Source organism: Elephas maximus, chromosome 16 (genome assembly GCF_024166365.1).
Source record: "Elephas maximus indicus isolate mEleMax1 chromosome 16, mEleMax1 primary haplotype, whole genome shotgun sequence".
NCBI lineage: Eukaryota > Metazoa > Chordata > Mammalia > Proboscidea > Elephantidae > Elephas > Elephas maximus.
In genome coordinates, this window is record NC_064834.1 from 49092013 (window position 1) to 49108625 (window position 16613).

The following is a 16613-nucleotide window of genomic DNA, read 5'->3' on the forward strand; positions in this document are numbered from 1 at the left end:
AGTGCCCCTTGACTCTCAGCACAGTCTTCCTTCTACTGATTTCCATCTGTCCTTGGGTCTCTGTGTCACTTCCTGAGGCAGGGGTATGGGTGAGGGAGAACTTATGATTGGCTGGGCCTGGGTCACGTGGCTCCGACCTTCTATTGGGAGGAGACTACTGTCTCCCACCAAAGGTCTCCCGGTGGGGAATTATTCCCAAATAGGAAAAAAAAAATTAGAAGACAAATATTTACTACAAAGTATTCCCAATTTTTTGTTCCCAGGGCCTCCTTCTGTACATGGGCACCCACTTATTCTTGGATAAGCCAAAGTTCAACTATTACATCTCTTTCAGATATACCAAGGGCTCTAATATCTAACTTTCATATGCAGAAGAAAAAAACAAAACAAGCCTGTCCATCTTCTGCTTCCCTGTGGAATCCTCTTCAAGGCTGGCCACAGTACCAGAGAGTAGGAGAAGAAAATCAGTGACATGAAGGGAAGAGGCCCAATTCTAAAAATGGCCAAGTTTAGTGCTAGAACTCCATGAACAAAAACTCTGATGGCCATTTTCCCAGCTAGGAGAACAAGTCAGGGAAAAGCCAGGCCATCGCCAAGAGGCATCAAAAGGCTGGCAAAGAGGAGAGGTGGAAGCACACCAACTTATTGAGCATTTATGATTGGAACTCCCCATGTGTCAAGACACTGAGCTCAGCACTGGAGCTACAGACCTGAAAAGGTCATGGATTCTATTCACAGAAAGCTCAAAGACTGGTAGCTGGAGTGCAAAGCAGTCGTGCCACCTGGGCTACAACAGAGACAAGAACCAAAGTCTCTAAAAGTCTGGCAGGGCCCCAAGCAACTAAACCTGGCATGGCAGCTGGATCTGAGAAAGGCATGGAGGAGGATCCGGGTCATGAGTCTCGCAGTAAGTCGGAAGGCCTGCAAACAGACCAAAACAATTCTGAATTGAAATCTTCCTGGCTCCCTAATCTAAAATACTCTAGACCTCAAACCAGGAGGCCCCAGATGCTGATAGTAAGTTTCAAAGCAGTAACACATATGTGATGTTCAGGTGTGGCTGGAACATTGTGAACCTGCTGTGTCAAGTGTTATTTCCACAGTCATGTGAGCTGAAGTCTGGACAGATCTTTTTTCTGCCACTATTCCCGTTCTCAAGGGGAGGTGTTTTGGTATGGAGAGAAATTTTGCACATATAGTGTCTATAGTACAAAGGATAAGGAAGGGCACTATGTAATAATTAAAGGGTCAATATACAAGGAGGATACAACCATAATAAATATTTACACACCCAAAAACAGGACTTCCAGATACACAAAACAAACTCTAACAGCATTGAAAACCGAAATAGACAGCTCCACAAAAATAGTTGGAGACTTCAACACCCCACTTTCGGTGAAAGTCAGAACATCTAGAAAGAAGCTCAGTAAAGAGACGGAAGATGCCACAGTCAGCAAACTTGACCTCACAGACATGCACAAAACAGTCCACCCAACAGCTGCCATGTATACTTTTTTTTTCCAAAGCACTTGAAACATTCTCCAGAATAGACCACATATTAGGTCATAAGGCAACCCTTAACAGAATCCAAACCATCAAAATATTACAAAGAATCTTCTCTGACCATAAAGCCATGAAAGTAGAAATCAATAACATAAAAAGAAGGGAAAAGAAATCAAACACTTGGAAACTGAACACCTTGCTCAAAAACCACTGGGTTATAGAAAAAATTAAGGACGGAAAAAAAGAAATTCGTAGAATCCAGTGAGAATGAAAACACTTCCTATCAGAACCTTTGGGACACAGACAAAGCAGTGCTCAGAGGTCCATTTATATCAATAAATGCACACACCCAAAAAGAAGAAAGGGCCAGAATCAAAGAATTATCCCTACAACTTGAACAAAGAGAGAGCAACAAAAGAAACACTCAGGCACCAGAAGAAAGCAAACTATAAAAATTAGAGCAGAATTAAATGAAACAGAAAGACAGTTCAAAGAGTTAACAAGACCAAAAGCTGGTCCTTTGAAAATATCAATAAAATCGATAAACCATTGTCCAAACCACCATCATCCTAAATGGAGAGAGTCTGAAAAACAGGAAAGGAAGCAAATAACCCAAATAAGAAATGAGATGGGCGGTATCACAACAGACCCAACCGAAATTAAAAGAATCATATCAGGTTACTATGAAAAATTGTACCCTAGCAAATTTGAAAACCTAGAGGACATGGACAAATTTCTAGAAACATACTACCTACCTAAACTAACACAAACAGAGGTAGAACAACTAAATAAACCCATAACGAAAGAAGAGATAGAAAAATTAAAAAACTCCCAGCAAAAATAAGCCCTGGCCCAGGCTGCTTCACTGGAGAATTCTACCAAACTTTCAGAGAGTTAACACTACTACTACTAAAGGTATTTCAGAGCATAGAAAGGACGGAATACTCCCAAACTCATTCTATGAAGCCAGCATAACCCTGATACCAAAACCAGGTAAAAACACCACAAAAAAAGAAAATTACAGATCAATAACCCTCTTGAACTTAGATGCAAAAAATCCTCAACAAAATTCTAGCCAATAGACTGCAACAATATATCAAAAAAATAATTCACCACAACCAAGAGGGATTCATACCAGGTATGCAGGAATGGTTTAACTTTGCAAAAACAATCAGTGTAATCCATCATATAAATAAAACAGAAGACAAGAACCACATAATCTTATCAATTGACGCAGAAAAGGCATTTGACAAAGTCTAACACCCATTCATGATAAAAACGCTCAGCAAAAAAGGAATAGAAGGAAAATTGCTCAACATAATAAAGGGCATTTATACAAAGTCAACAGCCACCATCATCCTAAATGAAGAGAGTCTGAAAGTATTCCTCTTGAGAAAGGGAGCCAGACAAGAATGCCCTTTATCACCACTCTTATTCTACATTGTGCTGGAGGTCCTAGCCAGTGCAACTAGGCTAGATGAAGAAATAAGAGTCATCCAGATTGGTAAGGAAGAAATAAAATTATCTCTATTTGCAGATGACATGATCTTACACACAGAAAAACCCTGAAGAATCCTCAGGAAAACTACTGGAACTAATGGAAGAATTTAGGACACAAGATAAACATATAAAATTCAGTTGGATTCCAAACAGAACACTGAAGAGGAAATCGTCATATCAATACCATTTACAATAGCCCCCAAGAAGACAAAAACATACGAATAAATCTAACGAGAGACATAAAAGACCTATGCAAAAGAAAACTACAAGACACTACCGCAAGAACTCAAAAGAGACCTACGTAAGTGGAAAAACATACCTTGCTCATGGGTAGGAAGACTCAAAATCCAAAACCCAAAAACAATTGTGAAAATGTCTATTCTACCTGAAGCAATCTATAGATACAATGCAACCCTGATCCAAATTCCAATGACATTTTTTAATGAGATGGAGAAACAAATCACCAACTTCATATGAAAGGGGAAGAGGCCCCAGATAAGGAAAGCATTACCAAAAAAGAAGAACAAAGTGGGAGGCCTCACACTACCTGATTTTAGAACCTATTATATATACACCATGGTAGTCAAAACAGCCTGGTACTGGTACAACAACAGATACATAGACCAAAGGAACAGAATTGAGAATCCAGACATAAATCCATCCACATATGAGCAGCTGATATTTGACAAAGGCCCAAAGTCAGTTAAATGGGAAAAAATACAGTCTCTTTAACAAACGGTGCTGGCATAACTAGATATCCATCTGCAAAAAAAAAATTAAACAAGACCCATACTTCATACCATGTGCAAAAACTAACGCAAAATGGATCAAAGACCTAAATATAAAATCTAAAACAATAAAGATCATGGAAGAAAAAATAGAGACAACACCAGGAGCCCTAATGCATGGCATAAACAGTATATAAAACATTACTAACAATGTACAAACACCAGAAGAGAAACTAGATAACAGAGCTCCTAAAAATCAAACACCTATGCTCATCCAAAGACTTCACCAAAAGGGTAAAAAGACTACCTACAGACTGGGAAAAAGTTTTTAGCTATGACATTTCCAATCAGTGCCTGATCTCCAAAATCTACATGATACTGCAAAAACTCAACAACAAAAAGAAAAATAACCCAATTAAAAAATGAACAAAGGATATGAACAGGCACTTCACTAAAGAAGACATTCAGGCGGCTAACAGATACATGAGGAAATGCTCACGATCATTAGCCATTGGAGAAATGCAAATCAAAACTACAATGAGAGTCCATCTCACTCCAACAAGGCTGGCATTAATCCAAAAAACACAAAATAATAAATATTGGAGAGGTTGTGGAGAGACTGGAACACTTATAAACTGCTGGTGGGAATATAAAATGGTACAACCACTTTGGAAATGGATTTGGCTCCTACTTAAAAAGCTAGAAATAGAACTACCATACGATCCAGCAATCCCACTCTTTGGAATATATCCTAGAGAAATAAGAGCCACCACATGAATGGATATATGCACACCCATGTTCATTGCAGCACTGTTTACAATAGCAAAAAGATGGAAACAATCTAGGTGCCCATCGATCGGTGAATGGATATATTATGGTATATTCACACATAGAATACTACACAACAATGAAGAACAATGATGAATCCGTGAAACATCTCATAACATGGAGAAATCTGGAAGGCATTATGCTGAGTGAAATTAGTCAGTTGCAAAAAGACAAATATTGTATGAGACCACTATTTTAAGAACTCAAGAAGTTTAAACACAGAAGAAAATATTCTCTGATGGTTATGAGGGTGGGAAGGGAGAGAGAGAGGTATTCACTAATTAGATAGCAGGCAAGAAATATTCTAGGTGAAAGGAAGGGCAACACACAACACAGGTGTTGTTGCTGTTGTTAGGTGCCATCGAGTTGGTTCCAACTCATAGCAACCCTATGCACAACAGAACAAAACACTGCCCGGTCCTGCTCCATCCTTACAATCGTTGTTATGCTTGAGCTCATTGTTGCAGCCACTGTGTCAGTCCACCTCGTTGAGGGTCTTCCTCTTTTCCGCTAACCCTGTATTCTGCCAAGCATGATGTCCTTCTCCAGGGACTGATCCCTCCTGACAACATGTCCAAAGTATGTAAGACGCAGTCTCGCCATTCTTGCTCCTAAGGAGCATTCTGGTTGTACTTCTTCCAAGACAGATTTGTTCATACTTTTGGCAGTCCTTGGTATATTCAATATTCTTCGCCAACACCACAATTCAAAGGCGTCAATTCTTCTTTGGTCTTCCTCATTCACTGTCCCGCTTTCACACGTATATGATGTGATTGAAAATACCACGGCTTGGGTCAGGCGCACCTTAGTCTTCAAGGTGGCATCTTTGCTCTTCGACACTTTAAAGAGGTCCTTTGTAGCAGATTTACCCAATGCAACGCATCTTTTGATTTCTTGACTGCTGCTTCCATGGCCGTTGATTGTGGATCCAAGTAAAATGAAATCCTTGACAACTTCAATCTTTTCTCCGTTTATCATGATGTTGCTCATTGGTCCAGTTGTGAGGATTTTTGTTTTCTTTATGTTGAGGTGCAATCCATACTGAAGGCTGTGGTCTTTGATCTTCATTAGTAATTGCTTCAAGTCCTCTTCACTTTCAGCCAGCAAGGTTGTGTCATCTGCGTAACGCAGGTTGTTAATAAGTCTTCCTCCAATCCTGATGCGCCATTCTTCTTCATATAGTCCATCTTCTCAGATTATTTGCTCAGCCTACAGATCGAGTAGGTATGGTGAAAGAATACAACCCTGACACACACCTTTCCTGACTTTAAACCCATCAGTATCCCCTTGTTCCGTTTGAACTGCCTCTGGATCTATGTAAAGGTTCTTCATGAGCACAATTAAGTGTTCTGGAATTCCCATTCTTCACAATTTATCCATAATTTGTTATGATCCACACAGTCGAATGTCTTTGCATAGTCAATAAAACACAGGTAAACATCCTTCTCATATTCTCTGCTTTCAGCCAGGATCCATCTGACATCAGCAATGATATCCCTGGTTCCACGTCCTCCTCTGAAACCGGCCTGAATTTCTGGCAGTTCCCTGTCGATATACTGCTGCAGCCGTTTTTGAATGCTCTTCAGCAAAATTTTGCTTGCGTGTGATATTAATGATATTGTTCTATAATTTCCACATTCGGCTGGATCACCTTTGTTGGGAAACGGTAGCTTTCGGGACCCCACAATCTGTAAAACAATGCTCTACCCAGAATGAAATTCCAAAAAGAAGTTTGTCAAAAGTAAAAGATTCAGATTGATTCATGTGATGATTTTCTTTATATAATATTTTATTGTGTTTTTGGTGAATGTTTACACAGCAAATTAGGTTCCCACTTAACAATTTCTATATAAATTGCTCAGTGACATTGGTTACATTTTTCACAAAACCAACCAAACCAAACCCAGTGCTGTCAAGTTGATTCCGACTCATAGCAACCCTATAGGACAGAGTAGAACTGCCCCATAGGGTTTCCAAGAAAAGCCTGGCAGATTCGAACTGCCGACCCTTTGGTTAGCAGCTGTAGCACTTAACCACTAGGCCACCAGGGTTTCCCATTTTTCATAGTGTATCGAAATTATCATTATTTCCATTCTGGTTATTCTGTTTCCATTAATCAAATTTCCCTGCCCCCCTCTCCTTACCTTCTCATCTTTCTTTAGAGTATATGTTGACAAGTTTGGTCTCACACAGATGATTTTTCAAAGGAGCACAGTACTCACAGGTGATACTGTTTATTTTATAAGCTGTCATGGATTAGGAAACCCTGGTGGCATAGTGGTCAAGTACTACAGCTGCTAACCAAACGGTCGCCAGTTCGAATCCTCCAGGCGCTCCTTGGAAACTCTATGGGGCAGTTCTACTCTGTCCTATAGAGTCGCAGTGAGTTGGAATCAACACCACGGCACTGGGTTTTTTGGGTAATGGGTTGAATTATGTCCCCCCAAAAATGTGAGTATCAACTTGGTTAGGCCATGATTCCCAGTATTGTGTGGTTGTCCTCCATTTTGTGATTCTAATTTTATGTTGAGAGGATCAGGGTAGGATTGTAACACCACTCTTATTCAGGTCACCTCTCTGATCCAATGTAAAGGGAGTTTCCCTGGGATGTGGCCTGCACCACATTTTGGAGATTAAACGAAAGAGAAGCAACCAGAGTTGAGGACCTCATACCACTAAGAAAGCCTTCCCCTGGAGCTGACGCCCTGAATTTGGACTTGTAACCTACTAGGCTGTGAGAAAATGAATTTCTTTTTGTTAAAGCCATCCACTTGTGGTATTTCTGTTATGGCAGCGCTAGATGACTAAGGCAGCAGTCATACCATTTTCAACCCCAGAAAAACGCTTGAAGCTTATAAATCCTGAACCAAAGAATAAAAACAGAGATTAGAAACTGCTCCTATTTATTTTCATCTTAAAATTTTAAAGAATCAGGTTCAGAATAGTATAGCTAATAAATGGCTGCTTTGACCACATTCTCAAATGAACAATTTAAAATAAGTTGTTGGTCTTTTCACGATAAAAACACTCGAAAAATCAGGAATGGAAGGAAACATTTACAACCTAATAAAGGTCACCCATTCCAAAGAAACACGATTCAACAGAACGCAGAAATTATCAAGCAATATCATGCACAAGTAAAATTTTGCTGAAGATCGTTCAAAAAGGGCTGCAGCACTATATAAACAGGGAACTGCCAGAAATTTGCCAGGATTCACAAGAGTACATGGAACAAGGGATATCATTGCTGATGTCAGATGAATACTGGCCGAAAGCAGAGAATACCAGAAAGATGTTTACCTGTGTTTTATTGACTATGCAAAGACATATGACTGTGTGGATCATAGCAAATTATGGGCAACACTGTGAAGAATGGGAATTCCAGAACGCTTAATTGTGCTCATGTGGAACCTGTGCATAGACCAAGAGGCAGTCTTTCAAACAGAACAAGCTGAATACTGCCTGGTTTAAAACCAGGAACAGTATGAAAGTGTTGTATCCTTTCACCGCACTTATTCAATCTGTATGTTGAGCAGATAATCTGAGAAGCTAGACTATGTGAAAAAGAACAGGGCATCCCGTTTGGAGAAAGACTCATTAACAAACTGAAATACGCAAATGACACAACCTTGTTTACTGAAAGTGAAGAGGACATGAAGCACTTACTGATGAAGATCAAAGACCACAGCCTTCAGCATGGATTCCGCCTCAACATAAAGAAAACAAAAATCCTCACAACTGGACCAATGAGCAACATCATGATAAATGGAGAAAATACTGAAGTTGTCCAGGATTTCATTCCATTCCACCACTTCCTAAAGGATTATTACTCTAAGTGTCATCCTCAGCACCACTCACCAATACCCTCGATTTCTACTTGTTATCTGGATCCCTGGCCCCCAATCTTTCCCTCTTGCATCCCCTTTCTAAAGCATCCCCCTCTGTTATCGATAAAGTAACAAGCACCCTGTTGCTTTGCACAGAGTCCGAACTCTCCTTGTTGGATTCTGTGTGTTTGTGGGTGTGTGCTTTGTGGCTAATTTTTAAAACAACTTTAAAACCAGTTGCTGTTGAGTAGATTCCAATTCACACCGACCCCACGTGTATCAGACAGAACTGTGTTCCGTAGGATTTTCAGTGGCTGATTTTTTGGAAATAGATCTCCAGTCCTTTCTTATGAGATGCCTCTGGGTGGACTCAAACCTCCAACCTTTTGCTTAGCAGCCAAGCAGGCTTCCTAAACAACTTTTCCAAAATGTAATTTATATGCAGTAAAATTCAGTCATCTGAAGAGAACTTTCAATTATTTTTAGTGAATTTACTTAGTGGTGCAGCCATCACCATAATTCAGTTGGTGATGGCCTGGTTGGCTTTTAAAGGCAGGTCCACCAAAAGCTTACCTATAAATGCAGTGTCTGAAAGTTAGGCCTGGAGGGCTTGGAATTTTGAATAACAGTCCAAAATCCCCAAGCAACATGACACTAAAGGATCATTTTCTGCTCCTTTGGTTAAAAATGAAGTCTTGGTTTACCACTAAGCCAACCATAATATCTACAAAGGTTAAGCTAACCCACATCTCCATTTTTAACCAAACAGCTTTCCATTTTCCCCTCCTGCTAGCACCTCAGCAGGGATCCTCCCTACTGGGCTGCGGAATTTTTCTTAAAAGAAGCCTTTCTAGCTCACGGCCCCCCCCAAGCCCGTCAACCTTCTCCTCTGTCTTCAGCAACTCCAGCCCTAGTCCAGGCCCCCCACGCCCATCCGCCTGATCAAGAAACACTAATCACCTTAATGTGTGGCCTGTCTTTGCCAATTCCAACTCCGCCATTACCACTTGCACCGAAGTGTCCCTTCCTACCTTCCATCCCAGTCAGCCTTGTTTTCCTAACCTCTAGCCAGGCCCTCTGCCTGGCTCCCCCACCTCTCCATCTTTGCCTCTCCAGCACTTCTCGTCATCACTCTCCAAGCACCAGCACCCAGGATCACGAAAGCGCGAAGGTTAAAACAATATTTGTCGCGCCGAGAGAAGGGGTGTGTGTTGGTGTGTGTCTAAGTGTATGTGCTTGTGTGTGGAAGAAACCAATGGTGTCCGCGTCGGTGTCCAACTTCTGGAAATGCCTATCACTGCTGGCTAAGAAAGCCAGGATCAGCTCCCCAGTGCACTCCCGCACACCGCACTCGGCCATCCTGAGCTCAGAGGCAGCAGGGCTTCAACCTGAACCCCAGACCTGCAGGACCCCTGCCCTCGAATGACACACCACCCCCAGTCCCCGCGCTGTGGTAGGGCCGGGCGCTACGTCACCCATTGTTTACAAATCTAACAGCGGGTAGAATTCTGGCTCCCGCGACTGCAGGCGCGCAGCGAGCGCCTGGCGGGCTCCGGCTTCCTAGTCCTCCGCATCCCCGGCCCTGGCTTTGGCGTCAGGATCACTCCCGGCTCTGCTGCGGCCCACCGAACCCTAACGGGAGCCGGGCCGCCGACGACGCCTGCAGAGCTCCGGGTGCCCGGGCCGGGGGCCATGCCGTGCCGCAGGGAGGAAGAAGAGAAAGCCGGCGAGGAAGCGGAGGGGGAGGAAAAAGAGCAGGAGGATAGCTTTCTCCTGCTGGAGCAGCCAGCGAGGCTGGGCGGATCGGCCGAGGTGGACCGGCTAGTGGCCCAGATAGGCGAGGCGCTGCAGCTGGACCCGGCGCAGGACAGCCCGGCCTCCTTGTGCGCACCGCCGTGGCAGCCGCTGCAGCCACCGCTGCCCCTGGCTGAGGTGCCGGCGTACAGGGCCCGGCCCCCGGCGCTGCCGCTGCATCTGCCGCCCTCATCGGTCGAGGCCACGAACCTAGGAGCCCTGTATAGCACCTTCGGGGACTGCGGCAGCGTGCGGGACTGGGCTGCGCCCTACTTAGTGGCCGAGTTTGCCGCCGGCCCCACGGCGCTGTCACTACTACCCCCTCAGCCCGGCTTTGAAGGAACTCCCGGATCCGGCAAGCCGGGCGCCTCGCGGCAGCTGTCCGGGCGGTGCCGGCGAGGATGGCTCCGGGGTGCAGCCGCCTCCCGCCGTCTACGACAGCGACTCGGGCCCCGGGCCAAAGGCCGCACCAGCGACGACGACTCTCACCGTCTCCTGCAGCAGCTCCTACTCTCGGGAAACCTCATCAAGGAGGCAGTGCGGAGGCTTCGCTCGCGACGGCTGCATTTATATGCAAAGCTTCCCCAACGCCGGCTCCCGGGACCTGTGCTCCCCCGCAGCTCTCGCGCAGCCTGTAGTGACCCTGGCGCGTCCAGGAGGAGCGCGCCGCTCAGAACTGCAGACAGAGTTCTTGTCCCCAGCAGCTAACAAGCCCAGGGTACCCACAGCGCCAGCCTCAGACTAGGCGTCGGGGGTACCCACGGGACTGCAGCCCTGCTCGAGACTAACGGAGAACTCGCGCCTTTGAAAGCAGAAAATATAAGCTAATGAAGACGAGGAATAGGAAAATCGCGAAGGTTTCCGCGGGGAGCTGGGGACAAGCGCCCCTCTCTTTGAAATACAGGTCTTGGCCCTATTCAAGGCAGATTACATTTCGCAACCCCAGTCCTAATAAGACACGTACTGGTGGCGCAGCGTGCAGTTCCTTGCAGCTAGCTTCTCAGGGCCCTACAGCCTGGTGGCCATGTGACTACAGTCCACCCTACTCAGGACAGCAGAGCTCGGGAAGGACGCTGTCCAGGACCGGGGCCCGGACGCCCTCGTCGCGAGTCCAGCGGCCTCACTGGGCTCAGGCTGGAGGGCGATCCCAGTTACTTGATCAACCGTTTCAGGGCTGGTCCCTGATCCATTTTGAGGGAGGGAAACACAAATAGACATTGATAATTCCAGGGAGCACCTCAAACTGCCAGGCCTGAAATTTTACATTTAAAAAAGGACCTCATGTCTTTTGAAGTGCTCTTTCTTAATATAAAACGCACGTACCATGAAAGGAACCTTTGAGGGTTGAATAGGAGTAGCCTTTTTCTCTGCCCCTTCTTTGGGGCCGGCTGCTGTTTTCAGAGCCGTCGGGGAAGGCTGTACTCCTAGCCTGGGGACAGGAGAGTAGGACCCGGACAGGAGGTGTTGGGTGGTGGAAAGGTAGAGTGAGGCGGGGAGTGACCCGTCGGTCCTCTCTAAAGTGGCTTTTAACAGCCGCCCCGCCCCTCCTCCGGGTCAAGGTCAGTTTTCTGGTCGCACATAGCGGTGCCAGGCTCCAGCAGGGTAGAAGAGTCGCCGGGCTCTGCCTATACTCCGAGAAGTGCGCGGTGTTTTGCAATTGCTGGAGTCTCCTGAGGACACGCGCGCCGCCGCCACCGCGGGTGTGGAGAGGCTGGGCTGTGCCCGGAGCCTGTGCTTCCCACTGACGGCTGCCGCCCCTGGCCACGCTCTGGGCTGTCACGGACACTGTCCTGAGACGTGGCCCCAGATCCCACCTCTGTCCCTCGGCTCTCCTCTCCTACTCAAGCGGGTGGCGCGGGCGTTCCTGGGGGCCCGGGCTGGGGGCTGGGGAGACGCCACGTGACAGGCACTCCAGGGACAGCCTCTCACTGCAGCTTATAATGGGCTCTCCGGGGCTTTTTGCAATAACAGCTGCAATTTCCTGGATAGGAGTTGATTTCCTCCCTCTACCCCACCGCCAGCCATGCCCACTCGCCTTTGTAAGTGAAGTAAACCGAGTAGAAAATGCTACTCTCCAAATGGAGAAGCAGCAGGCTTTGCCTTTGTGAACCGTGGTGAAGTGCTTGGAGCACGCTGCGCACTCACTCCAAGGGAGCTAAAACCTTCTAGTTCTTGCTTTAGCTTTGTAGGAGTCAATGGCTTGTCCATCATCTGGATGTGGCTATCTACACTTGGCACTGGAGTGTCTGGAATTGTGGCTATCCTCATTATAGGATTTTATCTTAAATACGTTTTGAATAAATGTGTTGGGTTTTTGCTTGGTTTTATCCTTCCGCTCAGTGGAAAAGATGTACAGAACACATTTCTCTGATCTCCATAAACATGAAAACACCTGAAATCCCTGTCAGCCTGGCTTTGAGATGGTAATTACAGCGTCTTTGTGACTGAGGATCTCACTAGTTAGACAAGGTCTGTGCTGGGTGTGTATTGGTCCTGGCATGAAATTCAATGAAAGTGAGGTCAGGCTTTGGACCAATCCCATTCACCCAAACCTCAGAGCCATTTGGATTACTGTTTAGTAATGGAGATGATTTATGATTTTTTTTTTTCTGACTATGTTAGCAAGGGACATCAGATCAGTCATCGCAGACTGGGAAACATATCGTTTTTTTCTTACTAGTGCAGTCATTAAAGGATTCCCTGGGTGGTGCAAACATTAAGTGCTCGACTACTAACCAAAAGGATGTTGGAACCCACACAGAGGCCCCTCCCAAATAAAGGTCTGACAATCTGCTTCGGAAAGGTCACAGCCTTGAAAACCCTATTGAGTTCAGTTCTACTCTGATACACATGGAGTCTTCATGAATTGGAATCAACTCCACGGCAGCTGGTTTCGGTTTGGTTTGGTGGTCATTAATGAACTTGTTCCATGAGGTGGCCCTTAAGGCTGGAGTAGTATTTGGTTGGGGGCTGCTCAGGATGCAGGCTTTAAAAAAAAAAAATTAGTGGTGGGAAAACTGGCTGGGAGTGAATTAAAAGGACTCCCCTTTCTTTGCCCTTGGCATGTGGCTACGGTTCTCTTCTTAAGCAGTGACATATCTATCCCTCCAGTTTTGAGTTATTTCCGTCTGTTCCTTCAAGGAAGGGGAGGAGCGACACATCAAGGACTGGGTTGGCCTGGGCAACAGAAAGGATCCCAGGGCTCAAGTCCACTAGCTAAATGAGGAAACTTGGACAAGTTGCTCAACCTCTGTGGGTTTCAGTTTCCTCATCTGTACAACAGAGATGATGAGATAAAGGGTACATGGTGATTGGCACATACTGGAGATGAACAGTGTCTAGTCCCTAGCCCACCCTCCTTACTACTTCTTCCTTCCCAGGGCTGTGGCTAAGTAACCAAGCAACCGGGTCTTCCATTTCTCATGAAATGAAGGTGTGCCATGATCCCCAGAGGGTCTTCTAGATTGAGTGCTCTATTATTTTTGGGTTTATTACTGAAAAGCCCTGATTTTCTAACTCCCCTTTGACTCAGTGCCGTGGTCTGTACCTTCCCATTTGCTTGCAAATACACCACAGACCCCCAGTGGCCTCTGAGGAATACCTCCAGAACACACTGAGCCAGCCTTTTCCCACAGCTGCCGAGTAGGGGCGGATTGTCCAATAGGTAAGGTAAGCATAGTGCTTACCTTGCTTACGGATCATCTGTGGTGAACAATTTCACATGGGTTTCACCACATCAAAGATTCTGCTTCTAGGTACAACTGGCATCTGTTTCTCTCCCAACCCTACAGCATATTCCTACAGAATCAAAGCCTCTTCAAATGTACAATCCCTGACAGGGACAAATTACTCAGTGATGTGGTGAAACCCATGTGAAATGGTTCACTACAGATTAGTAAGGAAGCACAAGTAAGCCTGTGCTTACCTTGCTTATTGGGTAATCTGCCATTACTGCCCAGAAAGGCACAGGGGGATCAGTCCAGTGATGCCCGGCAAGAGAAGGGTAGTGACAGAGGCTCTAATACAAACTGAGGAAGGAGGGCCTGCTCAGACAGTCCAGTGAGCAACAACCCCTGGGCACTGGGCATGAAGGGAAACTGGTCAGGTGTTGACTTCCCCTGACACTGGAGTAGCCCTGGGGCCCTCGGGCCTGCTCCCGGTTGGGGTAGGATCTCTAAGGGGTCAGAGAATTAGGAACCATCCAGGGCCTTCTCTCTATCCCCAAACTGGCCATGATTTGATGCCGCTGAATCGACTGTACTAGCTTTTTCTTGTAATAAGAATGGTCGGTTAAGACTAGAATCAACCTTGTCCTCACTCAGTACAAAACCCAGTTGCCATAGATTCATTTCCAACCATTGTGACCCCATGCATGTCAGTAGAATTGTGCTCCATAGGGTTTTCAATGGCTTATCTTTTGGGAGCATTTCTGCTAAGGCACCTCTGGGTGGACTTGAAGCTCCGAACTTTCAGTTAGCAGCCGAAAGTATTAACCATTTGTGCCACGCAGGAACTCTTTCTCCTTAAAAAAGGAAGTCTGGAGAAAATTAACGCTTGCTATGCACCAGGCACTTTAAATGTACTATAACCCTGTCTGGCAGTTCTACCCTGTCCTATAGGGTCGCTATGAGTCGGAATCGACTTGATGGCAGTGGGTTTGGAAATCCTGGTGGTGTAGTGGTTAAGTGCTGTGGCTGCCAACCAAAGGGCCAGCAGTTCGAATCCACCAAGTGCTCACTGGAAACTCTATGGGGCACTTCTACTCTGTCCTATAGGGTCGCTATGAGTCAGAACCAACTCGACAGCACTGGGTTTGGTTTGGGTTTGATAATCTCATAGCCATCTTTTTAAAATTTCCTGCAAGGTCTTACTATTTACCCCAAATCCTTTTTGGAATAAGGCAGGATTTACATATATAATTTTTAAAAGTTATTATCCTATTTGTGGGTGGAAAATAGTCCAGTGAAGGGGACAGAGCAGAGCCACCCACCAAGGTCGTGAAGTGGGAGGCCTGCAGAATCTAGAAATGAGGTCTATGGCCTCCCAGTTCAGGCTTGTTCCCCGTAGCCCAGCTGGCCTCTCTAAATATCATCAGACAGGGTCCAATATTGTTCCCGGCAAAACTCCACACATACACTAGGGGTCTGAACGACACCTCTGCAATTGGCAGGCCTGTCATTGAAACCCTGGAAAACTGTGCCCCAGGTCCCTAGGCTGAGCTAAGGAAAGCCAGGTATACCATAACCGTTTTCTTACAAAAATCCAGCATCCTATAAAGACAGCTGACCACAGAAAACAGCCTGGGTGAGACTGAAAAAAAAAAGACAAAAGCTAAGCTCAATGAAAAATAAATTAAAACACGGAAATCGGCAAATAACAGAGGTGATCTGGAGAAAAGAATGTCAGACCTCAGGGGGAGCGCCAGAGTCTGCCATCCCAAGATTTTACTCTGAATAAGGCATAAATGCTACAATATTTGAATTCAGCTTTTATCCCCTTTTGTTCTTCCCCTTTCCAGCTCAGAAGCAGAAACATGGAGTGAAGATCAGACGCCACTCTCCTACCCCGCCAAGTCTGTGTCAAACTCTGTGATCCCTTCCAATCAGATAAAAGTTACCGTGGCAACCAAATTACTAACTCACTCAATGAGCACCCTACCTATTCCACCGATGCTAAGGAGTCACAGAATGTCAGCCCCGGGAGAGCTCAGCCTTCGGCAGTCTAGTGCTACTACCTCATTTAGCGATGAGGAGCTGGAAGCCCAGAGAGCTCTCCTCTTGGAGGTCACTCCATTTAAACACTGTGAAAGCTGGTGCAGGCAAAGGCAGCAAAAACCCTTCCATGTGGCTCTTTCTCCTGGTTGTCCATCCATCGCTGAAGGGAGAGCAAGTGACCTGCCCATAACAGCGTTTCTCAGAAGACAAAATAGACAAGAACATGGGCCCTACAGGCAGCCCTCCATTATTAGCTGTGTGATTTGGGACAGACTCCATAACCTCTATAACCTCAGTTAACTCATCTGCAAAATGGGGGTAAGAGCCCACCTTGAAAAAGTGCATGAAGATTAAATCAGATAGTATATGGGAAGCAAATAGCAAAAAATAAATAATTTCTACAACATAACATCATTCCTAAAAGCTATTGCATGAAGGCCATTTCTTTGACTCTTTAGTAAAAAATCCTGCCTTTTAACAACTTCGACCTGTTTTTTAAAAGGCATAAATTTTTGTGTTCTCTAAAGGTAAGATCGGTTTCTCAGTCATGCACCCCTGTTGTGTAGGTAAGTGTTAAGGGAAGTGTAGACAGAGTCCCTGGGTGGTGCACAGTTAAGCCCCCAACTATTAGCTGCGAGGTCGGTGATTCCAACCCACCCAGAGGTGCCTCAGAAGATATGCCTGGCAATCTGTTTCCAAAAGGACACAGCCTTGAAAAC

General features: G+C 45.5%; 2 protein-coding genes across 3 annotated transcripts in view; one reads left to right on the plus strand and one right to left on the minus strand.

Annotated features, from left to right (window-relative positions):
- ARHGAP19 (Rho GTPase activating protein 19) overlaps nt 1-10709 on the minus strand; it is a 77402-nt gene extending 66693 nt beyond the window's left edge. Inside the window, exon 1 of one of the 2 annotated variants that reach the window (XM_049855975.1) lies at nt 10670-10709. In XM_049855975.1, the coding sequence (XP_049711932.1) occupies nt 10670-10707 (38 nt within the window). In that variant the 5' untranslated portion in view covers nt 10708-10709. Of the gene's footprint in view, nt 1-9480; nt 9520-10669 lie in introns of those variants that run through there. The other variant, XM_049855976.1, reaches the window with a different exon arrangement.
- Nucleotides 9889-12404, plus strand: FRAT1 (FRAT regulator of WNT signaling pathway 1). Its single transcript, XM_049855979.1, has one exon. The coding sequence runs from the start codon at nt 10079-10081 to the stop codon at nt 10886-10888; it is 810 nt and encodes a 269-aa protein (XP_049711936.1). The 5' UTR covers nt 9889-10078; the 3' UTR covers nt 10889-12404.
- The last annotated feature ends 4209 nt before the right edge of the window (nt 12405-16613 follow it).

What these genes read in the sequence shown, in the direction of transcription:
- FRAT1 (XM_049855979.1), top strand. Translation starts at nt 10,079, where the DNA reads ATGCCGTGCCGCAGGGAGGAAGAAGAGAAAGCCGGCGAGGAAGCGGAG.